Consider the following 26,079-nt stretch of genomic DNA (forward strand, 5'->3'; position numbering starts at 1 on the left):
TAAACCTCCCCTGTTGCAGTTTAAAGCCATGCCCTCTTGTTCTGTCACTAAACTCCCTGTGAGAAGAGACCAGCACCAACCTCTCTGCACTGTCCTTTCAGGGACCTGTAGAGAATGATGAGGTCTCCCCTCCGCCTTCTCCTCCTCACACTGAACAGCCCCAGCTCCTTCAATCATTTCTCACAGGATTTATGCTCCAGATCCTTCACCAGCCTCCTTCACCCTTGCGCCAGCTCCTTGAGATCTCTCTCATATTAATGTGCCCACAGGAGTTTTCCACCACCTCCCTCCTCACACCTGTCCCTGCCGCTGCCCACAGAGGAGCACCCTGAGGAGCCCTCCCTCCCTCCATCCATCCCTCCCGGGACACACATGACCTCCACCCCAAGGCCTTGCTCAGGAGAAGGCCGATGGGACATGGCCGTGCAGGGACCTGCTACACATCAGGGCACAGCCCTGCCCCGACCACAGCCTCAAGGCACCAGGCGGGCGTTCAAGGCCCTGAGATTGCTCCGTGTTGAGTGAACAACAGAACACCTGCCCCAAACTCACCCCTGCTGCTCAGCCCCAGCTCAGGCAGAGGTTTGCACGCTGTGCCTGCCCCTGCTCACTCCAGCCCTGCTTTCCCTGGGCAGTCTCCGAGGGAGAGAAGCCCTTGCTGCTCACCTCTCTGTGCCCAGGGACACAGGACATCAGGCAAAGGACTGTCTATAGGCCAGGGGAGGAATAACCACGATTTATCCCTTTACTGCCAGCTACTATTATCACAAACACAGTCATTGTGGTTTTGCAATACACAGGCTCAAGACAAGACAAAAGTCCAGCCAGGCAAGGCGCAAAGGTGCTATGAAAATACAGTAGACCCAGTATTTCTGACTTAACACCTGCACAGTTTTCTTACACGGCATATTTCTACGTATACACATTTATATCAATTTGTCTGTTGTCTTAATAATCTTCCCCTACCCCCAGCTATCATGCAGCTATCAAGGCAGCAACCAGAACGCTCAGCTGACCTCTGAAAGCTTGTCATTAGCACCTGCTCAGTTTATTTTTAAATGCCTCTCTTTCTAAAACCAAGAACATTTTTTTTAGTGAACCTCTGAGTCCCCAGAGCAGCCTGGCCTCTCAGCCTGCCCCACTAAGCACCTTCCAGCTGGCAGCCAGGCCAGGGTGGTTACTGGGGCATGTGGCAGGGGAATGCCAGAAGCCCTCAGAGCGGGCTGCAACAGCCTGGTTTTGTTGGTTTCTTCTTAAACTAGTTGCAAATGGGAGGAGGGAAAAGGTCCAAAAACCAACATAAAATGTCCATGTTTTCCTGTGGCTTCAAGTTATGCTCTCCCTCAGCTGGGCGGTCAGTTTAGTTTTCAGTCTTACTTATATTTTTGTTCTCCAGTCATGGTTAATCTGAATTCTGTGGGTGAATCCTGGCCCTATTGAGTTGTTTTTTCATTGACAAGCTAGGATCTCCCTCCTTGAATTTTCTTATTTGTAAAAATCAGAGTGCAGTGAACTGCATGATTAAGGAAGACTGACAGAACATCACCCTAATGCAAGATTGAATTACTACAAAGTGATTAATGCTGAAGAAACAATGATTGCTCACTGATAATACTGCGCACACAACATCCACGTTCTTTCAGAGCAGGTAATGTGCCGCACATCAGTTCTAAGGGACACTGCGTAAACATGGGCCTTAGTTTAAGACTAGGTCTAATGCCACATTACACAACTTATGTGCTGTCACTTCCCAAAAGCACATAGTAACACATTTTGCCAACCAAGAGTCTTGCAAAGTGGTACGGAGGTGTAGGTAATTCTAGGTGGTGTTTGGCCAAACGTTCAGCCCTGGGTGACCGCAGTTAAGCCTTTTCAATACCTTGTTACTAGCTTAGCTGGTAGAAGCACACACGTAAGGCTGCACCTGCCTAATGGGATTGTTCTCCGCAAGCCTGGGGGGTTTCAGGGAGTTAGCAAGACCAACTTTGATCTCTCATGTGCTTTTGAAACCCCTCCCCGAGATGCTGAGAAAGGGATTTAGGAGTCAAAGCTCTAAGACAGGGGCCTTGTGGAGTTAGCTGTTTCAGAACTAGTTATGTGCTCAATAGCAGAAGAACAGTCTGCGTTTTTCTTTTTGTGACAGGTTTAGATTGTCACTCATTCCATTAAAGCAGTGTTTAGTAGGACCAGGAGGAGCAGGGGTGGTTGGTTGGTTTTGCTAGAAATGTTTCATCCCTCTCTAGCTGTTAACTGCAGCTTGAAATGAACGACAAGGTGTTCTCCTTATTTTGGCCTGCAAGCCTCACCAACACCTCAGCAAAGGCACCAGGTGCAAAGCAGGAATCTCGAGGAGCACTGTGGCAGCCACAGGCATGACCAGAGCCTGGGAGCGCTGCAGGAGGTGGCCAGAGGAGAAGGTCCCTCAGCACTGGGCTTGTTTGGACTCGGCACAGCAGAGCCTCTCCTGGGCTTGCCCCAGGGTAAAACAAGGGCCAGAGGCTGTGGAGGGGAGAGCAGCAGCCAGCAGTTTCAGTTTGGCAAGACAGGAACCACAACTGCAACAGCTTTTGCAACCCCTGGCACAAGGCAGTAGGATAACAACTCTTTCCTCAGAACGCATTTAAGCGTTTCCTTCAACTAATTCATTAGAAGCCCCAACGCTCTCTAGTACTATCCAGCTCCTCATTGTTCCGTCTTGGGAGTTCTTCTTGCATGAGGAGAAATTGTGTTCCCAAGACATTTTTTACAACATTGTCCAGTTTTGCAAGTGTTTACAAGAAACTGAAAACTACTTTCAATTGTGGAAACCTGCCCCCATCTCAGCCCAAGAACAGCACCTTAAGAGTTTTAACACCAGAGTCGTAGGGGAAAGCAACTGGAATACTACAAGGGGAAATTAAAGCAGAGAAAGAGAAATAAAAGCTTCTGTTTATTCTCTCCTGGCTTGTAACTGGTGCTCTTAAGAGAATCCTTTCTGGGTGAACTCACCTCAGCTTCCACCTAGGCTTACTGCTAATCTGACTACAATTATTGCTCAAACAGATTGATTGGGTTTACTGCTGTTTTGGCTAAGTACACCAACCAGAAATGATGGCCCCTACTATCACCCAGCACATCTCACTACTCCCCATGGAAGTGGGTGTCCAGCTCCATCTTTAGCAGCAATATCTACTCTGGTTGTTCCTACAAAATGACTGCAGCAGTGAGGATGCCAAGAGCCTAGGCAGGGAAAGCAGGCTGAACCTCCACAAGCCTTTTGTGGAAACTAGATGTTGATTTAGAATTAGAGAAAGGTCGTGGCCAGCAAGACTCCCTCTGACAAAGTCTGCCTCGTTAGAATAAAGCCAATTTCTGTAAGCACTGCACTCTAATCCACCAGAAACAAAAGATAATTTTGCTAATAATCTTTGTAGGCAACAGCCTAAGCTTTTAACTATGCCCAGATAACCCTTTGATTCATGATTGCTTTACTAAACTCTTCTTCCCAGGCAGAGAATACTAACTTTTTTTTTTTCCCTCCTTTCACCTCATGGCCTTTCCCTTCTAAATATGCCTTAACAGCTCTGAGAAGCACCTGTTGATTAAGAGAGAAAAAATCCTCAGTGTTAACCAACAACAATTTGCTTCTAATTTGTGTGCATTTCCTTAAACAGCTTAGCAATATTCTTCCTCTGGCACAGAGATTAATTTTCTTCTGTAATCAAGCCACCAATGCAGTGCAGCAGCCTGTGAAAGCACCACTGCCCTCGCTGGTACCACCATCAACCCACCCCACAGAACCCTCTCTCTGGAGCCTGGTTACCTTCAGCATGCAGACAGCGTGGAAGTCCACATCAGGTTCAGGTGACATTCCCCCCTTCTTATTCCAAATTCCTTTCTCTGGGGCCTGTGCAGCCACGTGACCAGGTACAGCAACTGTTTTGTGATGGCAAAATCCACAACAGTTACCCTCCAGTTACTGCATAATGCCAGTGAGAATGTAAAGCAGATGAGCTGTTAATTCACAGCAGGGTTGAACTTAATATAGTGCAAGGACAACCGCCAACAAAACTTTCTACTTCTAAGTGTTGGATGGTTTGTTTTTTTTTTCTCCCTTTACGTTTTACCAGATTATTGTTTTCCAAATCACAGATGAAAAGGAAGCTGGAGCCTCTGCTGCAGGATCGCAAAAAGTCAAAGCTGTGGAAGAAAGCGCAAGACTGAAGGGAGTGTGTGATGCTGGGGATGCCTGTAACTGTGGGAAGCTGACAGGAGCCATCCTCTGCCTGTGCCATGCACAGGACACCCAGCAGCCTCGTCAAGCAGTAAAAAGGATCAGAGGGCAGACACCCAGGCCTAAAAGCAACACAGTCATATCAGAAACTTCATATCTTTTCCTCTTTTGTAAAACCCACATAGAGATGAGCTCAACTTGTCAGTAACACAGGGCACTGATGCTCTGTGGTGCCATCCAAAAGCACAAGTTAGTGTCTTGTTTGCCTACTTGATAGTTTTCTTACACATTTTTATCAAAATAAGCCTCATGTCTCTGCTGTGATTTCAGCAGGTTTTCAGACCACAAATACACCCACTTGGTTATGGAAATATGGGAGAACATTCTGTACTTAATACTCTAGCAAGACAGAGTATCAATACAGTCACTAAACAATAAGTCACTGCAACTTGAGGGGAGAAAAAAAAAAAACCAAAACTAGCAACCAGTGAAATTCTGCCTTGGATTATTGCCATTCTTGCCTGCTTCCAGCAGTGGTGGTCACTGAGATGATCTGTACAGACTGTCACAGGGTCAGTGAAAGCTATTGGGGCTACCACACAGTCTCCAACAGATTTTTCCATCTTCCTCACCATTTAAGGGGAAAAATTCTCACACTAGCAACATCTCCCTCTCCAGACTGAGGTACTGCAGTTCTTTCATCTCTAAGGCTTTAGGGAAGAGAAGGCCTAAGACAAAGCGATGGAAAGCTCAGAATGCATCACGTGTGTATATTGCTTGGGGAAAGTGAGGGAATAAAAGTAGCAACGGAGTTGCGGTATTTGATGAAGAACAGCAAACTGTTCTTACATCCTCAGAATAAGAACAACCATCTTTCAGCTACAAGTCAATTAGTACAAGTTTGTTGACATACTACTACAGGTATATTTTATGCTATAGAACTTTACTTTGAACAGGTTCTCATTTTCTGGGTGATCTGTTTGGATCAAGTCCTGCATTGCTGATGTATAAACCGCAGTTCTGAACTGATACCACCTACTCACTGGCCACCACAGCTCTGGCAACAGAACGAGTCTCTAGAGAGCGCTGGATCCTCAACAGTGCAACCAACTCCAGCTACACTTTGGGTGTAGATACATAAGAAACTCCAAACTACAGTTAAAAGCAGCAGAGCTGGATCCTATAGTCAGCTGCCCGCCATGTAGGCAGCACAGCACACATAGGAACTGCTCTATCAGTTAACCAGCCAACATGTATTTTGAAGACAATCCTCTGCAGCAAAGACTTTGCATTAAAGTTTTCTTAATCCTATCAGCAAAACCTCCTCCACTTCAAACTAGTTTCTCCAAGTGTATTTATCAGAAGTACGTAACTTCTTTGGCAAGCCTCACCATGTACAAGGTATTTTTTACCTAAATAGAAAAGGTAGTTTCCCCACCATTAAAACTTGATCTATAATTAATCCTTAATATTGCCGTAACACACTGCCAAATGCCACAACCAACACACGCCTCACACTAAAAACTGAAAAGCACAGTAAATAAATTTAAAACAGAGCCTCAAAATCCCACGTTAGAAGCACAAGAAAATGCAGATGTTACAAACAGTCCATTTATTGGGTCTTAAACTACGTACACAATCGAAATCATAATTTTGGCACTAAGCTATACAGTGGTTACATCTGTGAGCTGACACTCATTAAATACTGCACCAGGAGCACTGCTGTGCTTTGAAGTTTGGAATGAGTCACACACTCAGCAGGTAGATCACTCAAAATGTGTCAGTGCTCCCGGGGGGGCTGCATGGAAGTTGAAACACACACCAGTTGATGAATTATTTCAGTGTACCTCACGTTCAATGAACTTACCACACCAAAATATGTGATGTCAGCTTTTAGAGATGGCCACAAGTGTTGCATTAAAATCTGAATGAGACATAGTAATCATGAGATACAAGAAAACCAAAACAAAACCTCTGCCTTTTGGACATAAAGAGATATTGTTAAAGAAAATAATTTAAAAAACTAATAATGGCATTTGATTTGATACAAAAGCCAGAACCACTACCGTATTAACATCTAAGTATGAATCTTTACAAATTAATCTCACCATGGTGTTATGTAAAAGGTTGCAAACTGTACAATGTTTTGTCAATGCGATGCCTCTACAATTTATACAGTCTTTTACAACTATGTAACACATATTAAACATGTTGTTAAATAGCCAGTAGATACCAGTCTCTGAGCAAAGCTGCAGGCAAAAGAACACAGAGCTTCCACAATGTTCGAGCAAGACACGCTTGCTCAAACAGTGACAATCTCTATGAGAACACGCTGTTAAAAATAGCCAGCCATTTTCACACTGTGCACACATGGCATTCCATGAATTCACCCGTCACCTGATAGTCCAGACTTCCATATCTCTGGGCTCTAACCATGTGGAAACACCCATAAAAATATGCAGATCATCAGATACTTATTCCACACGCAGTCAACCTATCTATGGAGACCTGACCAGGCAGCAAGAGCTTTCGCTCCCCGTGCTTCCTCCTGCCATCATCTGTACTGCACAGAGAATATCAGCTATTTACATTTTGACAAGGAAAATACAAAAAGGCAATCCTGCCCTGAGGTGAACTGAATGATACAGAGCCCATCACCTGAAGGGCTCTCAAATCCAAGTAGTGAAAAATAAACTCTGAGAAAGATAGGTTCCTGGTGTTATATGCTGACTAGGTGAGAGGTTGCATCAACAGAAGTGGAGAGCTTCACTGAGAAGATTCTGGTTTGCAGCACTCTGTTCTGCATATCTTTGATGCTGGAAAACAGCTGGGAAGCAGGGTGGGGAAGAGAGGATCAGCAATGTGCAGTGTCAGTCACCATGTGCAGGGAAGCAGCAGGAGGACTGATGTGTAACACAGGCTGAGGAGAGGGTCTGGCAGTCAGCCCACCGTCAGGCTCTGCAACCCCAGGCACCAGGACACTGCGGGTGCCACAGCTGCTCCCTGGCCAGGGGAAATGCTTTTTCAATAGAACCAGGTCTTTACGTTTCTATTTAGAAGTGGTTTTGATTAGGCATCGGGGATTTCCAATGCAAAGTTTTCTACATGATAAATTTCTTGGGAGTTTCCTTTGTTTCACAGAAAGGTTCCTACAGCCTCATTTTCCCAGGAGAAACCTAGAAAGAAAGAAGAAAGAATTCAAACCAAGAACTCCAAACAAGATGACTGCCGTATGCTATTACCACAGAACAAAATGAAAATATAAATTAAAACTTCTCTTGGAACACTGTCACAAAACATCACGAGACAATAGAGATCAGAATCTTGTAGCATGACAAAGAGAAACTCCAGGAATGGATTCCCTCTTTGGGGACGTGCCTGTGTGCAGAGCCCTGGTAGCAAAGCCATAATGTGAAGGAAACAGTTTGGCAGCAGCCACTCCCCATCGTGAGGTATAGATGATACACTGGACTGGGTGGCAGGCTAAAGTCCTCAGAGGCAGCAGAAGTACAAAGCAGCCAGTACCTTGCCTTTAGTGAAACTGCCAGGTATTTAAAAGGCAGCCAACTGGCAGGAAACGGAGAAAAGGAACATCAATATTCAAGAAAACGTGTAAGTGTCTTAGCAAAACACTGGTGTAATACAGGGACACACACACACACACACAAAGACAGACAATATTTAATCAGAATAAATCTGATCTTCAACAGACCACTGGAGGACTTGCATGTAGTTATAGCCCTTTTTCCCTGTTGTGAGTGATTCCTCCCTACGTTCTATGCTAGAGGAGATTCCCCAAGACAGATGTTTCTGTTCATTTATGTAGAAACAAATCCCCTTACCTGTCTATGCATAATAGCATGGTGAAACCAAGAGGTCAGTAAGCACTAGTAGCTGGTCATCCGTGAACTGCTGTTTATGCTCCTGCCAGTTGTCATGATGGGTCCTCCGGAAATTGGACAGCGTTTTTTTCACAGTCATCTGCAGAGGAGACAATCAGTATTGGTCTGGATCAGTTATGGGTTTAAACTCTGTCCAACACAAACATCAGATTCCACAGAAGTCACGGGTGAGCAGAGCAGAGCATTTGAGCAGTCGCAAAGGTTAGAAGGACCCTGGGGAATTCAGCCTAGTTCTCCAGTGATTTAATTCTTACAGTTCTGGTTAGTCTTTTGACCAGTGTCATGAGTCCAGCAGCCTTATCAGAAGCATTCTTGGATCCACAATTTTGAGCTGGAACCAATGTGTGGATTCCTATAAAGTTTAAGTGGAATGCTTTTCACCTTCTTCTTGGGTATTCCAAACCAATGCTCTGGGTCTCAAAACACAGGAAAGAGTTGACAAACCACATCACACGCACAGAAGAAAAAAGTCAAAGGAAAACTACCTACTGTTATTAAAATAGTGAAGATTATTATTAAATTAAGAAAACTCCAGTTTGTGGATTCAGCAAAGCACACCATAGCAAAGCTTGTTACAGCTAAGGAATGGTTCAGCCATAAGCTCAGTAGTCCAGTTAAAACAGCCAAGGTCAACAATACCTAACATACAGGACAAAAATCTGAAGTAATTTGCTTCTAGGGCTGCTTATAAAACCTTGTTTTAAAAATTTCAGAGTGATTTTTTTGTTTCAGATTGATATTTTCTGGAATAGCATGCAGAAAAGTGAAGGTTTTCAACTAAAATAAAAGACCATTTCCTCATTATAGATACAGTTCTAGCAGCTTGCAGTTTATGCTTTAAATTTGAAAGCAAGAACAGAACTACCACCAAAGTTGCTGAAATGCTGCCCATGACTTAAAATGTATTTGGAACCATTTTAATAAAAAGCAGCAGAAACCAAGTTTCTTAGTAAGTTCCTATTATTTTCTAGGAAAGGGGAACTCAAAATGCATCAGGCGTGTATTAGATGTGTTTTATTGAGTACAAAACTGCTCTTCTTACCTCGATAGGCTGAGGATCGTTAAGGTGGGCGCTGAGATCCATGAGGAGCTGTGGCATCCAGGTGGGCACATCATAGGGACTGGAAAGGATGCAGGCGCTGAGCCCCAGCACCCCGGCGTGGCGCTTCACCAGGTCTGCAAGGGAGGGGCCTTCATGAACACCAGGCACTGGGTCAGAGCTTCCTCCATGACACAGCCTAACTCAAAACTGCTCATCAGGGAAAACTGGGCTATTCTGAACTGATGGGAATGGCCGAGAAGAGCTTACACATTTATCAGAAGTGATCTAATCAGGGTAACGTACTGGTACTAGTGTTGAGTCAGTTGTCACCCTGAATTAAAAAATAAAACAATAGGCCCTGCCACTAGAGAGAGATCTCCAGCTTCTACAGAAAACCAGACAGTTCTACAGACCATGATTCACACAACTGTGTGGATCTCCAAAGTGCTTCTGCTTTCTTACACAGAATCATAGACTCATTCTCTGATTCCACCTTTCATTTCAAGTGGAAGTGTGTGCAAAAAATTTTTCTACCACTGCTATACATTATGAACATTTCAAATGAGCCTCCTCCTCTCAAAGAATCACTCTCTATTCAGGAAGTAGCTCATGAACTACATCTCCACTGTTCCTTATTTCTTCATTCAGAATGTCTTCTCCAATACCAGAACTATATGACAGGACAGAATCCCAGTCCTGGTGCAAAGGAACATAGCTTGGATATACCGTTCAGTCAGACTTGTAACTAAGATCAACTAAGGGTGGTTTTGGGTTTGTTTTGGGGTTTCGTTGGGGGTGGTGGTGGTTTGGTTGGGTTTGGGTTTTTTTTTGGTTTGTTTGTTGGTTGGTTTGTTTGGGGTTTTCTATGTGTTTGTTGCATTGGGGTATTTTTAGAACAAAAACCCCAGACTGCTAACAAACAACAGGTAAGGTGGGTAAGGACAGAAATCACATTGTGGCAGCCAACTAAGTTGATCTCCTGAGGAAACAAGCTAACCCTCACTGTCTGCATTACTAACTATGTCAGCCATGCACATGTGAAATGGAGAAATCTCTTTAGTGCTAATTCTGGAAAAGGAGTAAATTAGTTTAACATAGGGATAGATCATAAAAAACATCATTTGCTTTTTTTGGTACTAGTATATTCCTGTACATTATTTATGCTGTAAATGAAATTCTTGAAGCACTTAGCAGGGATTAGTATCTGCACTATGTACTCAGCAACAGAAAATAATGTACACAAAGAGAAGTGATTTGCCATGACAGTTTATGAATGCTTAGGAAGGAAAAACATCTGCATGGGTAACAGCCCTTACATTTCTCTGGATCTATGTTAATTTTCTAAATACCGCTTCACCACAGGACAAATCCTATTCCATCTGGAATGCCTGCAGAATAAGCCTTTAAGTGAAGCACCCCATACTTCTTTCTCCCTAGGCTCTAACAACATGTAGGGTTGTAGTCTCTGAAGCAATCTCTTACCCCCAGAAGGGATGGTATCCACCACCGAACCCAGGTCTCGCTTCCGCTTTTTTGGTAACCTCATCTTGCACAGCTGCTCAAAATGGGTCTGCATGGGCCCATCCATCGTGAGGAAATTGCACTGTAGCAGACCACTTAGTGTGGTAGCAGCCATTTCCCTCACCTACGAGCAGAGACAGTATGTACCACAGTTACTAAGCACACACACACAAAACAGGTATTTATGCTGTTACTATCCTTTTAAGCACATCCAGCCAGGCCAAGTTACCAAATTCTGCCTCAGAAAAATCTTTAAAATATTATTTTATCTCATAGGTGGTGAACTATTACTAGCTTACTATATGGCTCTTTACAAACTAATAAATATAGTTCTACTGTAACACACAACTACCTTGATGTAATTTGTCAGTGACCTACTACTCAAACAAATAATGTAATTTAACTCCATTGTCAAGACATATATATAATAGACTAGAAAAGCTTCAAGAAGTCTAAAAACAACCTTTGAATGAGAAGATGCACCACCCAACTAATCACCTGCTTTACAAAGTTCATAATCGTCTCTATATTAACATTAGTTCTACCAAGAAAAAACAAGCCCACTGTATTCCAAAGCATTTAGTTTTTCCCCCCCTCAAATGTACATGGAGACATTAAGAGTGGACAAAAGCAGAACAACTCTTCCAGGAGAAGGCAGAAAGTATGTTCATGAGACAAAGCTGATCCTGTTCTACCTGTAGCACAAGCATTTTCTGAAACAAGAGACACTGGATTAATAAGCACGAACAACTAACTTCAGCTGTTTGTGGTCAACAATTCAGTTCTATAACCCTCCAGCATGCTTTACTGCCTTGTCCTGAGTGCCATGAATAAATACAGCAGTTCAGGTTGGAAAAATATTCTTTTCTTTGCTAACATAGAAGACCCAAAGAACAAGGCTAAACTAAATTTTCACCTAATTTCCAAACCCACTCAAAATACAGCTCTCCCTTTCCATTGGTTTTACAACAGCCACAACACATCATTATTGAATTACAAGCAGAGATGACCCAGTCACTTGCTTTTAAAAGCCAGTATAACCCATCAGTATTACACATTTATCTACTCAAATCTCCTAAAGCCATGAAGTTACAGGACTGTAAGACTGTATTTTGAGTCCCTCTGAAACTCACTTCCACTTTCCATCACTGCAGACTGGCAAAAACTTCCCAACGTTTACAAACGTGAAAACCAAATCAACTTGTTGAAACCCTGAGAGCAGTCACCAGATGTTTTGTTAAGTACATACTGTTACACACAACTGTAAACAGAACATTTGTCTGTCTGGAGTACAAACACCTATCAACACTCTGAATCCAATGCAGCAGATTATAATAAATTATATCCTTGAACATCATGTTCTGAACCTCCCCAAGGCAGTAAGTAGAGCTGCAAGTGCTGCAATAATTAAACAGTAAATTAACAATAAGCTCTTGAGACTTATCATTCCATTTAAATTTCTACAGCCTATTATTCAAACATGATCTACTTTATTAATGGCATCAAGAAGACAGCAGTCAAAGTCTGGCAGTGGCGTTTATCAGCAATCTGTGGGTCTCTTCAGAACTAAGCTATTAACTGAAACATGATGTGCTAATGCAGGACTCGGAAGACAAAGATGCTTGGCTACGAAGTGAGCAACCTCCCAAGGGAGCTGCACTCTTTTGCATCACTCTCCACTGCATTAAAACCACTTTCATTTCTAAATTAATAATCTAAAAGAAACACTTTGCTGGAAGGAGCACCTAGAAGCAAAGCCTTTAAAACCAGACATGAACAAGCTAATCATAGGTCTCACCTCACACTCAGTAATTTCTCACTCACATGGTGACTTACAGAAGGTAACAACTACGGAGGAGCAGCAGAGGAATACTCTTCAACCCACTGTGAGGTAGTTTGGGGTTTTTCTTCCACCAGAATTAACTGACCGATGTCTACACAACTAGCAATATCAGAACAGTGACACTCCACAGCACAAGCAAAACCCGACTGCAGTACTTGCAGGGGGTTACTTACACCAAGAGAAAATATTCTCATTAATGGGATATTGCAGGGCAATATGAAAAATGTTTATCGAGACCTGAGTGCTATGTATTCAGTGCACTGATTTATAAAAATATAAACATATGAAGCACCCACCCAGATAGCTTCCTACATCACATCACGCCTGAGAAAACTGTGAGAAAACCCAGTTAATTTGAGAGCATCTATCACTTTAACCATAACTCCATGTTGAATACAGTCATTTTCACTTCCCCTTGACTTCTGAGTAAATAGAATTACTTGGTGCAAAACATGCTTTCCCTAACTCAAATGATGCCAGCAGCTCTCTCCAACTGCCTGTATAAAGTGAAAGTCAGACATCCTATTCACTGATGGTTACACTGCTGTGCACAGAGACGTTATTGTTCAAGCCTGTATAGTTTTTCCCTTCATCAGCTCTCAACATAGTACTCCATCAGCTCCATCCCTCCTCTGACCTTCAGAAGGAGCATTTCCCACAGTACCATTTAAGGACAAGCTTTCTTCAATTCTAGACACCTGTGCCTGAAGTTGGATGCATGAGGTTTGCCTCCAATGGAAGCTGGAGTGTCCTGTGAACCCTGTTGACTTCACATCCTTGTCACGACACCTGACATCCAGCCCCATCATTTGACACTGGCGTTTGCCGAGATCTGTCGCAGTGGTTTTAGGAAACAACATGAAATCACCAAAAAGTTTTGGGAGCAGTAATACTAGCAGTATTAGAAGAGCCAACTATGTATTAAAGCAATGAACAAGATAGACTGGATCATTAGGTCTGGCATCTTTGCATTAGAATAATTAAAAAAAAAAAAAGAAGGATCTTTAAATCTGAGAACTGAAAACTCAGCAGGGCAAAGACTCGAAATACTAGTTAAAGCTAGGGAACCTTGTCTTAAAAATCCAGCTTAAAAAAAGCTACATGTGCATTACTCTGCGAGATACTGCACCTTGCCACTTACTATTAAGAAAGAACGAGATTACTTTCCACAGAAAAGTGAAAGCTGCCATGGTAACAACATGGTAGTAAGTGGTTATCAACACAGATAAGCTTTTTTGATTTGCATCTCTGTAGCACAGAGAAATCATTTTGTACATTTTAAATAACTGAGTTGTATTACAGTGAATACAAGATATTTTTCAGATTCCTGTGAGATCGTGAGGTGTTCTGAGTGGCACAGGAAACAACTTATCTCCAATTGCACACTGCTGCTTTCTAGCTCCCCGTACCAAGGAGTGACATGAAGACATGAGATCTCATCTGAAGATGGAAATTGGCAGGGTTGGGCAAGCAGTCTACACTTTTGAGCAGCATTACATGCACTTACAGAGATTCTAATGGAAAAACTTTAAGCCAGAAATTTTAATTTCTATATTCAAATTATTTCCAAATCACTGTTCACCAACGCAAGGTTCACATTTCAGGTGTAACTACTGTTTCTCACGTAGCTTCAGGAAGATCTAAACCAGGATCTTTGTTTTGGCAGAAGGGTATCACAGTTCAAAAATCTTCGCTTTCTTCTAGCAAGAAGCACCCAAGCACCCAAAAGGAGGATTTCACTGCTGTTTGCCAACAGCACAAGAAAAGAGTGAAAATGATGTTGCAGGGGAAATGGAACAGACTGGAGGTTAACACTAAAGAGCCTTCACTGCACTTGAACGTGATCAAACATCCTTAAACTGACATAATTTAACACAAGCCTGCAGTTTTGTGATTCAGTGATACAGAATAAAGTTATTTTGTGCTTTTTCCCCAGCTTTTGGAAGCCTGACAAACAAGACTCAATGACTCACATCAGGCACTTTTTTTCTTTTCCCTGAGAACAAGCTTATGATGCTGACAGCACTTGGAAGAGCCTGCTGTGTATTTACACACTGATCTTGAACCCTATGCATGTACCACAGACAAAATTTTGCATTTTATCTCCTTCCATTTGCATACACTGAAGTACCAGTAGCTCAAGAGAAGTACACAAACTTGTCAGACTGACAAATAAGCCCACAAACTATTATCTTCTTGAATCGTCTAACACCATCAGCAGCAGCATCTGCTAGAAAAATTCTGTTCTATTATGCATGTATCTTTCACAAAACCGAGGAAAATCTACTTAGAGCTAAAGAAATACCTCCTTAGAGAGCTGGATGTATTGAAAGAAGTATTTTTGTCCATAAGAAGCTGACAAGTTTAATCAGACCTATATAAGACCTATACAAGACCTATACAGTAATAAATCGTGGGTTTATACAATTTTTACACAGGAAGGCATTTGACCTTGCTGGAAGATGTATTTGCTACCAACATCCCTGCAAATACTTATATTAAAATGACAGTATCCTTATTTCAGCTGTACTTAAACTGAGAATAAAATGAAGCAATGTTCCGTTCTCTTGAAGAAAAATAGAACTTTTAAAAATCCCTACTGAAGTATTTCTTAAACAGCTGTTTCCCTTGAAAGAAGAACTGGAGTATAAAAGAAATAAATCCTATAATGCTAGTTAGATTTTCATAATAGGACGACTGCTAAGCTAGAAATACTTGCTGGATTGTTTTACAACCAGTAGCTTTTGGGTGTAACTTGATAAGGGCAAGAGACCCGTCATGTGAATAGAAAGCATTTCAGAAAACGTATTAATTACTTGCCTCGAGCTGTTCATCTTCCAGGAGTTTTATAACCAGCCATCGAATGTCATTGACTGCTTCTTCATTGTTGAGAAAGATGAAGAGATTGTAGAACACCATGGTCTGGAGGTAGGTTAATATGGTGTACCTAGCGTGCCAAGAATTGCTTCTTGCTGTCTGCAAGTATGAATAACTAAGTATGAGAAAGCAAGGATGTCAAAGAAAGCAGCTACCTGATATAAAGCCAACAACAACATCTAGGAAATGCTCTTGGGGACAGTTGCAATTAACTTCCCTAATATAGAAGTTTTCATTTTACACACTCTTTAATTTCCAAAGCACCTAATTAATTTAGACAGTAATTTATGGTGGGCTTAACTTCCAAAGCACACTGCTATTTAACAGATACCTAAATATTTATCAGACACCTAACACTGCAAAAGACAAAGCAGGCAAGTTTCTCCCTTTGATTCATTCCCAAGATCACAAGGCTGATGTAAACAAAACAGCGATTCTCCTCTGCTTGACTATATATATTGTCTACAATGGATTTGGAAAGCCAAGGGTTTTCACGTTTCTCTACTCTGATTTCCAGTGCTTATGGAAGTCCAAATTATTGCAACATCTGGCACAGCAGCAGCCTGGAGTGCAACACCACAGTTACTACCTTGGCTGTGTGCACAGCTTACACCTTACACCAACGTGTTGCAATAGGTACTTTTACTACTGTAGATCAGCCTTGAATGACTAGGGAAAAAAAAAAAAAATCATTTCTTGCACGACAAAGTGCATACAGAATGAGCTGTTCAAATCAGCAGTCCATTTCCATTTGTGTTGTTCTTCCAAAAGCACTATCCGTTGATAAATATACCGTGAAACTACAGGAAGACAGCGATTCAAGGGCAGCTCCTGATAGGATGACTCATCTTGAAACCTGACTTTGAATTGTGAAGCTCATGAGACACATTTGGCTTTAACTGATCCACTACTGAACCCAGTTTTAATTTATTAAAGTACTATTCAATTTCTTATCAAAATGCAAATTGGTTAAACTTTTGGGAGTAGGAATCAAAACAAAATCCATTCACCGTTTCTACGAACATATAAATAACTTCCAATAAACTTTTTCCTTTCACCTCTAAGAAAATCAGTATTTGATTCTTTTCAAATCAGAACTATTGTATAATCTTTAAGGAAAAAAAAGCACAGAGCTCATCAGCTAATGAGAATCTTTTAGCTTTTTAGAGCATACTCACTTGTTTTAGCACCTGAAGTACCAAAGGCACTTGCTGAGGATACAGCAAACCCTGAGACATTAGTGACAAACACATCTTAGCATCTCTTTTAAGCTCATCATAGCTATTGTCATTTTCGACTGGTGCAATCTGTAGAAGAAGGTAAAAGGGGAAAAAAAACAACCTAGTAAGTAAGGACTGCTAATAGCAAAACCATGAAAGAAACTTTTATCTCATGAAAGGACAGTTGTCTAGGAAAAACAGCATCAATGTAATCCTGAAAGATTAAGTTAACTAGGAAACACAATCAATACAATGTTGAAATTTTCTCAGCAATAAGATCTTGAAAAAAAGTAATAGAATCAAGAGATCCTTGTTCCTTGCTCCATATAATACTTATCTATCACAATGGCTAGCCTGAAGCTCCTAAAGAGGATTAAATGGGTGCTGTTAAGACTCTGGCTCCCCACTGCAATTCTTTTGGGATAAAATCCAGTTATTTTAATATTTTAGATGTAGGCCCCAAACTGAGAAAATGCTTTATCACTATTTCAATTTCACTTCCACATACATAATCCTTCATTTTGTGGTGACATCATCATTGGCTAATAGACTGATGTTTACATGAAGACATACCTATGCTCTGGAGCATGCAAATATGTATTATTGTAGATATGTAGCCCTGAATCACCCAAATTCATCAAAGAATGCAAGGATCAGAGGTGCCGGGAAAAACAAGTACTGCCATTTAGAAATAATTGTGGAATCACAGAACAAAAGAAAACAACTAAGGGTAAATATCAGAATAGAAACAGCATACACTGGTTTGTTAATGAAACGCTTCTTCCCCCCAGGTTACACAGGTACAGGGCATTTCATCCACCTACAAATTGTTACCAGCAAGAAACCATATGACGGGGGAGATGACCAGCTCTAAGCATACATACACATTAAAAATGCCAACAAGCTGGGCTTCTTCAGTAGGCATGGTTTTTATTATATAAATAAAAGAAAACCTGCAGTGGCAAAAGTCCCTTATAACTTTGGTTTCTCTATAAAATCTCTTTTTAATCAGCCATGACTAATAAAGGAACAATTAAGGCATATACCTTGAAAAACAAGGGTAAAAGCTCGAGTTGCTCTGTGACAGCTGTAGAGAAGGACCGTCCTGCACTTGCCATCAACCACTTCAGAACTGTTTGTTAAAAAAAGAAATGATTACTGATTAAGATAACAACAGTAATAATCCCCAAACAAACTAGAGACTGAATTTATTGCCAGGCTGGCCTGTGAGATTTTCCCACACTGGAGTGGATCTATACTGTCAGTTCAAGCTGACCCTGGAAAGGTGACTTCATAAGCCTCAACCCTGCCATAACAGATAGCTTGTTCTGCACAAACCTGAGGAGAAATTCTGTTTGGCAGCTCTGTGATGTGCAGTCCTCAATCACTATGTCCTAAAACACCCCCCGTTTCTTCACCTCATTAAGTAACTCACTAGTTTTCAAGAGTTTAATGCCCTGAGTTCGCTCATCTTGTTCACCAACTCCATTCTCTTCCATAACGTGATTCTGAATTTCTTCATCTGCTTCCATGAGGGGTTTAAGATTTTCAAGTATCCGGGTAGTAAATTCATGGACACGAGGAGATTTCGTTGCAGCAGTATTTGGCAAGGAAACATCTATCATGAATATGTAGGTCAAAACACTAAAAAAAGGAAAGGAAGCAAGAACACACAGGTAAGCATGAGTACTGTTTAAACAACATGGCAACAAGTGACCCCAGATCCATTTGTTGAATTAACACTTACAGAATATTTCCTCTTCACTTCAAAGCTGTTTAAAAACAACTGTTTTTCAAATAGCCTCTCTGTAGCCATTTGAAGCAGGCAGGGTTAGACAATCAGTCAGCTACAAACCCCTGTTCTCTGTGCAGGTCTGCAACTCGTTTTTAAGTCACCCAACTGCTTTCTCAAGCATTCCCTGTATATTTATGGCTTACTAGGACTTAGACACAGGAAATTTGGGTTGTTGTGGTAAGTAGTTTTTTATATGGGGGTTAGGGTTTGGTTTTTTTTGGGTTTTTTTCCAAGAGCTTTAAAGATAAACATTAACAGGCCGTATACAATACAAGACAAAAACAGAGCAGTCATCTAAAGTTTCTGAAGCAAGTCTGATAATAATTAATTTGTTTTCTATTACTACTACTAAAGCACAGAAATAAGCAGTCACCACTGCAGTGTAATTATTTTGTTATTACCCAAATAAAATGAAGAGAAAAAATCCCAAGAATTGCAAAAGAGAGCCCTGACCTTCCTATTCTCTCTCGGACGTTTTTGTAAACCTGGGTGAGTTTGGGTTCCAAGTACTTCAGCAGCCTGTGCAGGAGCTCTGGAACTCTCCATTCTTGCTGTGCGAGGCCACCTTGCAGCACATAAAGTCGGCTAGGAATGAAAACAGCTTGTCTTTAGTGACGTGAAATCCTCCCTTCCCCCATGGGTAAAAGAAAAAAACCAGCGGGTAAAAGAAAAAACCCACAGAATTAAAACAACCATACTGCTGCTATGCCAGTTCCAAACCTTAACAGAATGTGAACTACATTTAATTATATTTAAAAAATACTAAGGAACTGCTGCTGTGTAGGGAAAGCTAATTGGAAAGCAGGGCTTTTGTTCCCTGCTTCTACAAGCCAGCTGGCACAATACTCTCTCAATACATTTTATCTATGTTTTATCTCCTCTTTTATTCAGCCACAATAAAACAGTTAAAATTTATCTTACCATGCATCTACGAATGATCCTCCTTCACCGCTCAGTGGAGATTCCAAGAGCAATTCAAATAACCAGTGCAGTTTCCTAGGATCTCTGCTCTCCTGAAAATTAACAGGTATCAGAGATATAAGCAAGCTGAGGATTTTTAAAATGTAAATAACATGTAAACAAGAAAAGTTTTGACAGATTTTCTTAGCATCCCTTGGGTTTATTCTATTAAGGAAGCACAAAGTTAAATACCTTTTTACAACTAACCCCAACAGGAGGAAAGCTCAATGAAACTACAGGCAGTTTTCATTATTTGGTAAATACAATGACAAGAAGAGAAGGAATTTAGCTTCATTTTTGACTAAGATGAATAATCACATCTGAATTTTGCTAACTGGCAGGGTTGGGGCTGACACACGATGCCCAATTTTTGAGTGCTTTCCAAGAATTACTGATCCAAGATACTCATTTACCCTGCTTCTCAGACACCACAACTCCCAGTCCACCACAATGTACAGAAATCTTAGGGTATGTTAGAAGAGAACCTGAGACTTAGTTTGCTCATCATAAAGCTACATGCTTTTAAAGGAAGGATACAGGTCTAATTTGAGTTTAAAAACTCCCACAGAAGTTGAATATGTAGCAAGCATACACATTAACATTACCCACTAAACTTCTCAGCTCTTCTAAAACACTTCAGAAGAAAACTAAGGATTTATTTCTTTTCTAAAAAGTTGTATTTGTCTACAAAGGGCAGAGAACAACAACATTTCCAAAAAAGCAACGAGATTTTAAATAGATATTATTTTCATACTGTATTTACAGTTCTCAGTTTTAGCTGATAAAATATACCCAACTCTGTTGATAAAGGTCTTATTTACATCTATTCTGTACAAGTTTATCACCTGGATACAACTTTCCAAGACTAAACTGGGGTACTTACACAGGAGGTTGCTATGCACGTGCCCCAGTCATTATAGGTTTCCACTGTGATGTTGGATAAAGCTGTTCGAAGCAATGGGCAGAGAAGCTTCCAAAGTTTTTCCACCTGCTCAGCAAAAAAGGCAAGAGACAAGATTTGTCTATTTAGGGACAAAATGGCCATCTAACATCTGCAAACCCAAATCCTTCCATCTTTTCAAATCATGCAAAACCAATACTGATTCTGGAAGCAGCTATATTATGGTATTTGTAAAGGCTAAGAAATACTATGAGAGTCAAGATTTTCAGGAATCCTTTTAGTTTTGTTTACAAGGTGTTTAGAACTATTGTGGGCTACATATGCATCATCTCCATGATGAGTTAAGTGTAGCACAGACCTTACATTTTGCTTTTGGTAGAACAGCAATCTGATGCATCCCAAGGGCTCCCCACCCTCTGATATTAAAAATTATTTTTTATTAAGAAACTGATTCTCCCAGAATTATTTTTCAGCACAGAAATTCATTTAAAGATATTCTAGACAGCTAGGTCTAGACTGATTAAAGATGTAATAGTCCAAGGTGGACATAAGCATTTACTCCAATTGGAAATTACCAACCATGTCAGCTTTGCTACCTCAGTACCAGCAAACTGTTCTTAGTTTTCATCTTGCAGCATTTTACTAACACCTAGAATTATACAGGCACCAAACCAAGCTACGAGTCATGCTCCAAGTTCAGCAATGAGGCACCAAGTGTCACAATGTTTTCCAGTCCTTTCTTGGACACAGATGACACATTAGAAGCCCTCAACCTCATACGTTTAATTGGTTTAATAATTCCAGTTTATTCCTTAACTTCCATGAATCACTGAAAAACACTACTTCAGCACCTTCTCAAATGTCCAGTGTTTAGAACCTCTTATTAAGCCAGCTATAATTTCAGCTACGCATCTTTGGGTGCTTTCATGGGAGTCTGCCACAAGCTGTTCTAGATGTGGCTGCAGAACTGGCAAGAAGGCATCATCGAAGTTTCTGAAAAGGCCCTGTAAAACAAGATGTTAAAGTATCTTCAAATTATTGCCCATCTAAACCATTGTCTTCCTAAGAACCTCCTAAATGCTTAAAATTTCAATATGCAGAAACTGAACATATTTTGCTTTTCTAACAGAATTATATACACAGGTCCTACATACTTCTATATAACTCTAAATATGTTACCCTAAATAGTTCATCAGAATCAAGAATTAATAGGATTAATCATAGCAGCATACCTTTAAAAAATCAACATTTTGCAACACCAAGGTATAAGCCAAGTAGTCTGTGGCTTTTCTACGCTTTGGTAATTGTCTATAAAATGGAAGCAATATAGTTATTGAACTCTAGTTACCTTGAAGAGGCAAAATCTGCGAGGATTAAATTTGTCTTTCCCTTTTCTGTCTTCTAAAGACAAAAACTTTATTAACTGCTCAACAAACTTGGGATCAGAAAAGTGATCAAATATAATCTGTTCTGCCTGTAACAGGAAAAAAAAAAAAAAAAAAAAGGATTAGCATTGAAGAGCTTGATTGTCACAGTGATATCCCAAGCTTTCCGAGTCCCATTTTTATTTTAATTCTACTGTTGGCAAAAATCATGCCTCAGTTATCCATCTCCTCCCCCTCATTTTATCAGGAATACTGGGTAATGTTTTGCAAGATTCCTGACTTTTCATTAATGACTTTGGATTGTCTTTTGCTTCACTAGCACAACCGCTACAAAGCAGTTATTCCCTGTAACTAGCAAAGTAGTTACTCCCACTTTCATTAATTATCTTGTTCTAAACTCTGATAAAGATTTGAAGCTGCAATACATTAAAATAATATTTTCTTCTTGTATGCTAACACAGTAAGTCTGAAAATGAAGTAGAACAACATGATTACAAATGTCTTGTGGGGATCTAGGTTGAAAACAGTTATCACTTAGGGCTTGTTAAAAACATGATGATATCCACATAGCCATGAAACTGCACACTTGTGCTCAAACTCCATCCTGGTTTGCATTCAAGTAAAACAAACCTGTTTGCACAGATTTTGTGAAAGCACTCTCTAAACAGCCAGCAATACTTATGTGAGACAAGAGTATTTGATGTCCACAATAACCTGTGGACAATATTAAAAGAAGAAAGGAGAAGTAGTATTAGAAAAGCCCACAAAATTGAAACACAGCAAAACCTTTACCTCTGTCAGCTCATCTCTCCTTCGCCCAAGCTTTGGTTGATGCTCAACTGGAGCATAAACTGTCATTGTTCTGAATATTTAAAAAAAAAAAAAATGAACACAAACAGTAACATGTTTCAAAGTAAAATAAAGTTTATCATTATTTTCTACACTGTTCATAGAATTTATCAGGAACTGCAGAAGAGCAAAACTTGGAAGAAAATTTACAACAAAATCATTAAGTCTGTTATTATAAAAGGTTTGCCACAGTAAGCAAACCAGTATTATTACTGATAGAACACTCTGCATATTTCACAACTAAATTAATTTCCTAACATATGTTTGAAACCAGCAGTCAGTCACGTGAAATATGTGCCTACAGCACCCACAAAACCCAGAGACACAGGTAGAAAATAAATAAAAAGCTCCAAAATAACTCCACAGAAACCACCCAGAAGTGCTAAAACAAGCAATGAGCAAAAACTACAAATAAATTGTTTTTCTTTATTTCAATTAAAAAGATTAAACCCAAGAAACATTTCATTTCCCACAGGGTTTTTTCCTGCTGACTCTCATAACTGTATCTTAGTGCCTAATGATACTCACTGAGGCCAGGTGTAATACCCCCAGTGTGTTTTCTCCACAAAACAACACGACTCCCAGGCTTCCTTAGTCTTTGGTAAACTCTGGCTGTCATAGTGCAGCCACTGGTTATCTGGTCTGTCACCAGCCTCAGTGCTGGAAGGCTTAGGAGTTCCACCTGGTTAAAGAGACATTTATACTCCATAAAACATGTTCATTAACAGTCCCAGAAAACGTTACAACTTACTTCTATTGAAAGATTCTAATGAGCTTTTATGCCTCATACCCCAGTCAAACCTGTACAGAGATCTGCCCCAGGAGATTAGAAGTAACACTAACAGTAACAGAAGATTCCTTTAGTAATTCATACAAACATGCTAATTGAAATATTTTTTAAAAAAAGAATTAAAAGGAGATATACAAATCATTCTTTAAAATTATAAGGCTTTCTGAAAGGAGAATGTCGATACCTCTGAAGTTTTAACTCACTTCAAGTAAGTGAATAGCTCAATACACACTTGCACACTGCCTAAAAAAAAATTCCCCAACAAACCTGAAAAATGACCAATTATATCATCTATTTTGTTTGCTTAGGACATTAACAATGAGACAGAAATGACAAGCTTGTGATTCTATGTTTAATTTAACCAGAAAGAATACACTTTAAAATTTTTTTTTAGAATGATGTAAGACATTTCTTATATTAAATAAAACCTACTTATTTCATAAGGGCAGATGGGCACTTTCTTGTGTGTTCTCTTCAGCTGCTTAAGAATACCAGCCACAGCTGAGATGGCCACCTAAAAGAAATGGACATTAATGAATCCATTCCATGTACTTATCTCTAGAAGGATGTGTTTAATCATCCCATCACAGGCACATTTTAAGCCTCGAGCACCCTAAAAAGCCAGTGAATATTACAGTGAACTTCGTGACCCCAGTGGCTGATAATTCCTATCAAGAAGTCATCTGAGTCATTTCAGGGGATACAGGACATGACTTTAGTGTGACTTTTGTAGCTCAGAAAAAAATCTCTACTCAATTTTCAGGAAAACAAGGAGGTGGCCATTAGCTTCAAGTGTCACTGAGGAAACAAAGAGGACAAGAGGCACCAAGAGTTGTCTCCCTTCAAGTAGTAAATTGGAGATGGGAAAAACAGACCCCCAGTACAGCACTGCCAAGCATCCTCTTGGGTTAGGAAGTTTAGTACATGTGCAAGGCTGGCAGGGTGAGGAGGGATGTACACCTCTGTGTTTTATCACAGCAAAACACCATGAACATTTGATCTCAACCCCAATGAGCTGCTAAACAAAAAAACCACAGTTATGTTGCTTTTACCTTACGAACTACAATCGCATCGTGGTTGAGACACTGCACAAAAAATTTTATGGCACGGACAGGCAATATCCTATCATCCCTCAGGAGCAGAGACAGAAAACCAATGCTTATGTGCTCGAACTTCCAGGGACTAAAATAAAAAAATATTCAAAATAGACAATAAGTGGCATAGCTGCATGTACTGCTTTTGCACAGAAATTATTATATCTGTTATGTAAATATGTCTGGACTAACTTAAGTAATGTTCTATGTCACTGCTATAGTCAACAAGCTTAACTTCCATTTAGTGAAACCTCCAGCATTTGGGGAACATGAGTGCAATCAAACATTCAATTAATGGTGCCTTTTTGATGTTGGCATTTTTATGTAAAACACAAACCTATAGAGATAATCAAGTTTAACACAAATATTATGCTGCTGATTAAAATCTATTTAGATGTCAGCATTATGCAGACAAAAGAACAACCTTTTTCTCCCAGAACAAAAAAATACTAAAAAAATAACAGGTCAAACTAATTCATGACAAAGCTTAACTCAAGGTGTGATGATGCCTTATATTAACAAATCAAGCCCTCAGTGAAAATAAATTCAAGACTCATGCACTTCTCTATAGGAGACAGTAATGCCAGATTCCCCTCTATTGGTCTTGCTTTCTCTGTTTGGGCAAGCAGAATCCACATGGAAATGCACGAGGAGTTGCAGAAATTCAGCTCTTGGTGATGTCTTTGTAAGAGCCCTCCAAGGAACTACCTACAATCTGTGTTATGCAAGGCTGCTACTGACAAACTGCTTTTGGACAACTAATCCAAGAGTAAAAAAAAGTATTATTCCATTCTGGTCACACTAACAGCACTTCTTGAAGCAAATGACCTTTATTCATGTAGCCACCTCCAGTCCACCCCAAAATAATTCCTCATGCACAAAAGGGGAGACTTACAGATTTCTTTGTTCCATGCAGTCCAGCAACATGTTGACCAAATTTTCGTAGTTGCTGATGGAAGAAGAAGGGATTATCAAGCAGATGCTACTGAGAGAACCATTTAAAAATAGAATAAAAATTCGACAAAAGATGGGTGAAAGCAGTACAGTAAATACAGCACAAACTGGGAGGACAGGGAGGAGGAGGAGGGAGGAAGGAAATATGAGCATAGAGGGAAGAGGCTGAGCAGTCAGGAGAGAAGACAACACAATGATCCTTGGACATTCTGCATTTGTTAAGTTTAAGATTTAGTTCAACCATTTCAGATTACTGCATTTCATGTACAGTGAATATTAGGCAGTGCCAGCTGGTGTTTAGGGAAGTTGAACTCACCGCAAAGCCTCAGCATTCTTCTCTTTCTGTCGCTGAATCCCTAACTGAATTTCTTCTGAACAAAGACCTGTGAAGTCTGAACTTGGATGTGCTGATTTTTGCAGCAAAACAGCTATCTCTACGCATTTCTCTGGAACCTATTGACAGAGAATGCAAAGATTTGGGACTGAGCAGCAACTTACAAGTTTTTATGTATGTATGTTTCTGTATTAAAGTAAGGAGACTTCCAAATGATATAATGAGAGCAGGATTTCCTGTCCACATAAACCAATCTGTAAAATACTAGCAAAGAGAGATTTTGGGTTCACACAGCAGAATTGTTTCTCCATGTTTTACTCTATTTTAAATTAAAGGTTAAAACAAACTTTTGGATTTTACTCAAGCATAAAAATCGTGCATAAAAGGCTTTATTAATTA

At 40.3% G+C, this 26,079-nt stretch overlaps 1 protein-coding gene across 1 annotated transcript in view; it reads right to left on the minus strand.

Moving 5' to 3' along the window:
• Positions 1-5,787: 5,787 nt before the first annotated feature.
• Positions 5,788-26,079, minus strand: part of PSME4 (proteasome activator subunit 4) — a 61,225-nt gene continuing 40,933 nt past the window's right edge. The window contains exons 28-46 of the mRNA XM_026845248.1: positions 25,663-25,799; positions 25,288-25,341; positions 24,351-24,480; positions 23,731-23,812; positions 23,037-23,190; positions 22,452-22,521; positions 21,623-21,748; positions 21,126-21,278; positions 20,257-20,361; positions 19,335-19,426; positions 18,867-18,998; positions 18,054-18,262; positions 17,665-17,750; positions 16,577-16,705; positions 15,342-15,497; positions 10,640-10,802; positions 9,158-9,291; positions 8,056-8,194; positions 5,788-7,389 (exon numbers count right to left, since the gene is read on the minus strand). Of these exons, the coding sequence (XP_026701049.1) occupies positions 8,060-8,194; positions 9,158-9,291; positions 10,640-10,802; positions 15,342-15,497; positions 16,577-16,705; positions 17,665-17,750; positions 18,054-18,262; positions 18,867-18,998; positions 19,335-19,426; positions 20,257-20,361; positions 21,126-21,278; positions 21,623-21,748; positions 22,452-22,521; positions 23,037-23,190; positions 23,731-23,812; positions 24,351-24,480; positions 25,288-25,341; positions 25,663-25,799 (2,247 nt within the window). The 3' untranslated portion in view covers positions 5,788-7,389; positions 8,056-8,059. The remainder of the gene's footprint in view (positions 7,390-8,055; positions 8,195-9,157; positions 9,292-10,639; positions 10,803-15,341; positions 15,498-16,576; positions 16,706-17,664; positions 17,751-18,053; positions 18,263-18,866; positions 18,999-19,334; positions 19,427-20,256; positions 20,362-21,125; positions 21,279-21,622; positions 21,749-22,451; positions 22,522-23,036; positions 23,191-23,730; positions 23,813-24,350; positions 24,481-25,287; positions 25,342-25,662; positions 25,800-26,079) is intronic.

Source organism: Athene cunicularia (assembly GCF_003259725.1).
Source record: "Athene cunicularia isolate RWA chromosome 3 unlocalized genomic scaffold, athCun1 chr3_part1, whole genome shotgun sequence".
Classification (NCBI taxonomy): Eukaryota; Metazoa; Chordata; class Aves; order Strigiformes; family Strigidae; genus Athene; species Athene cunicularia.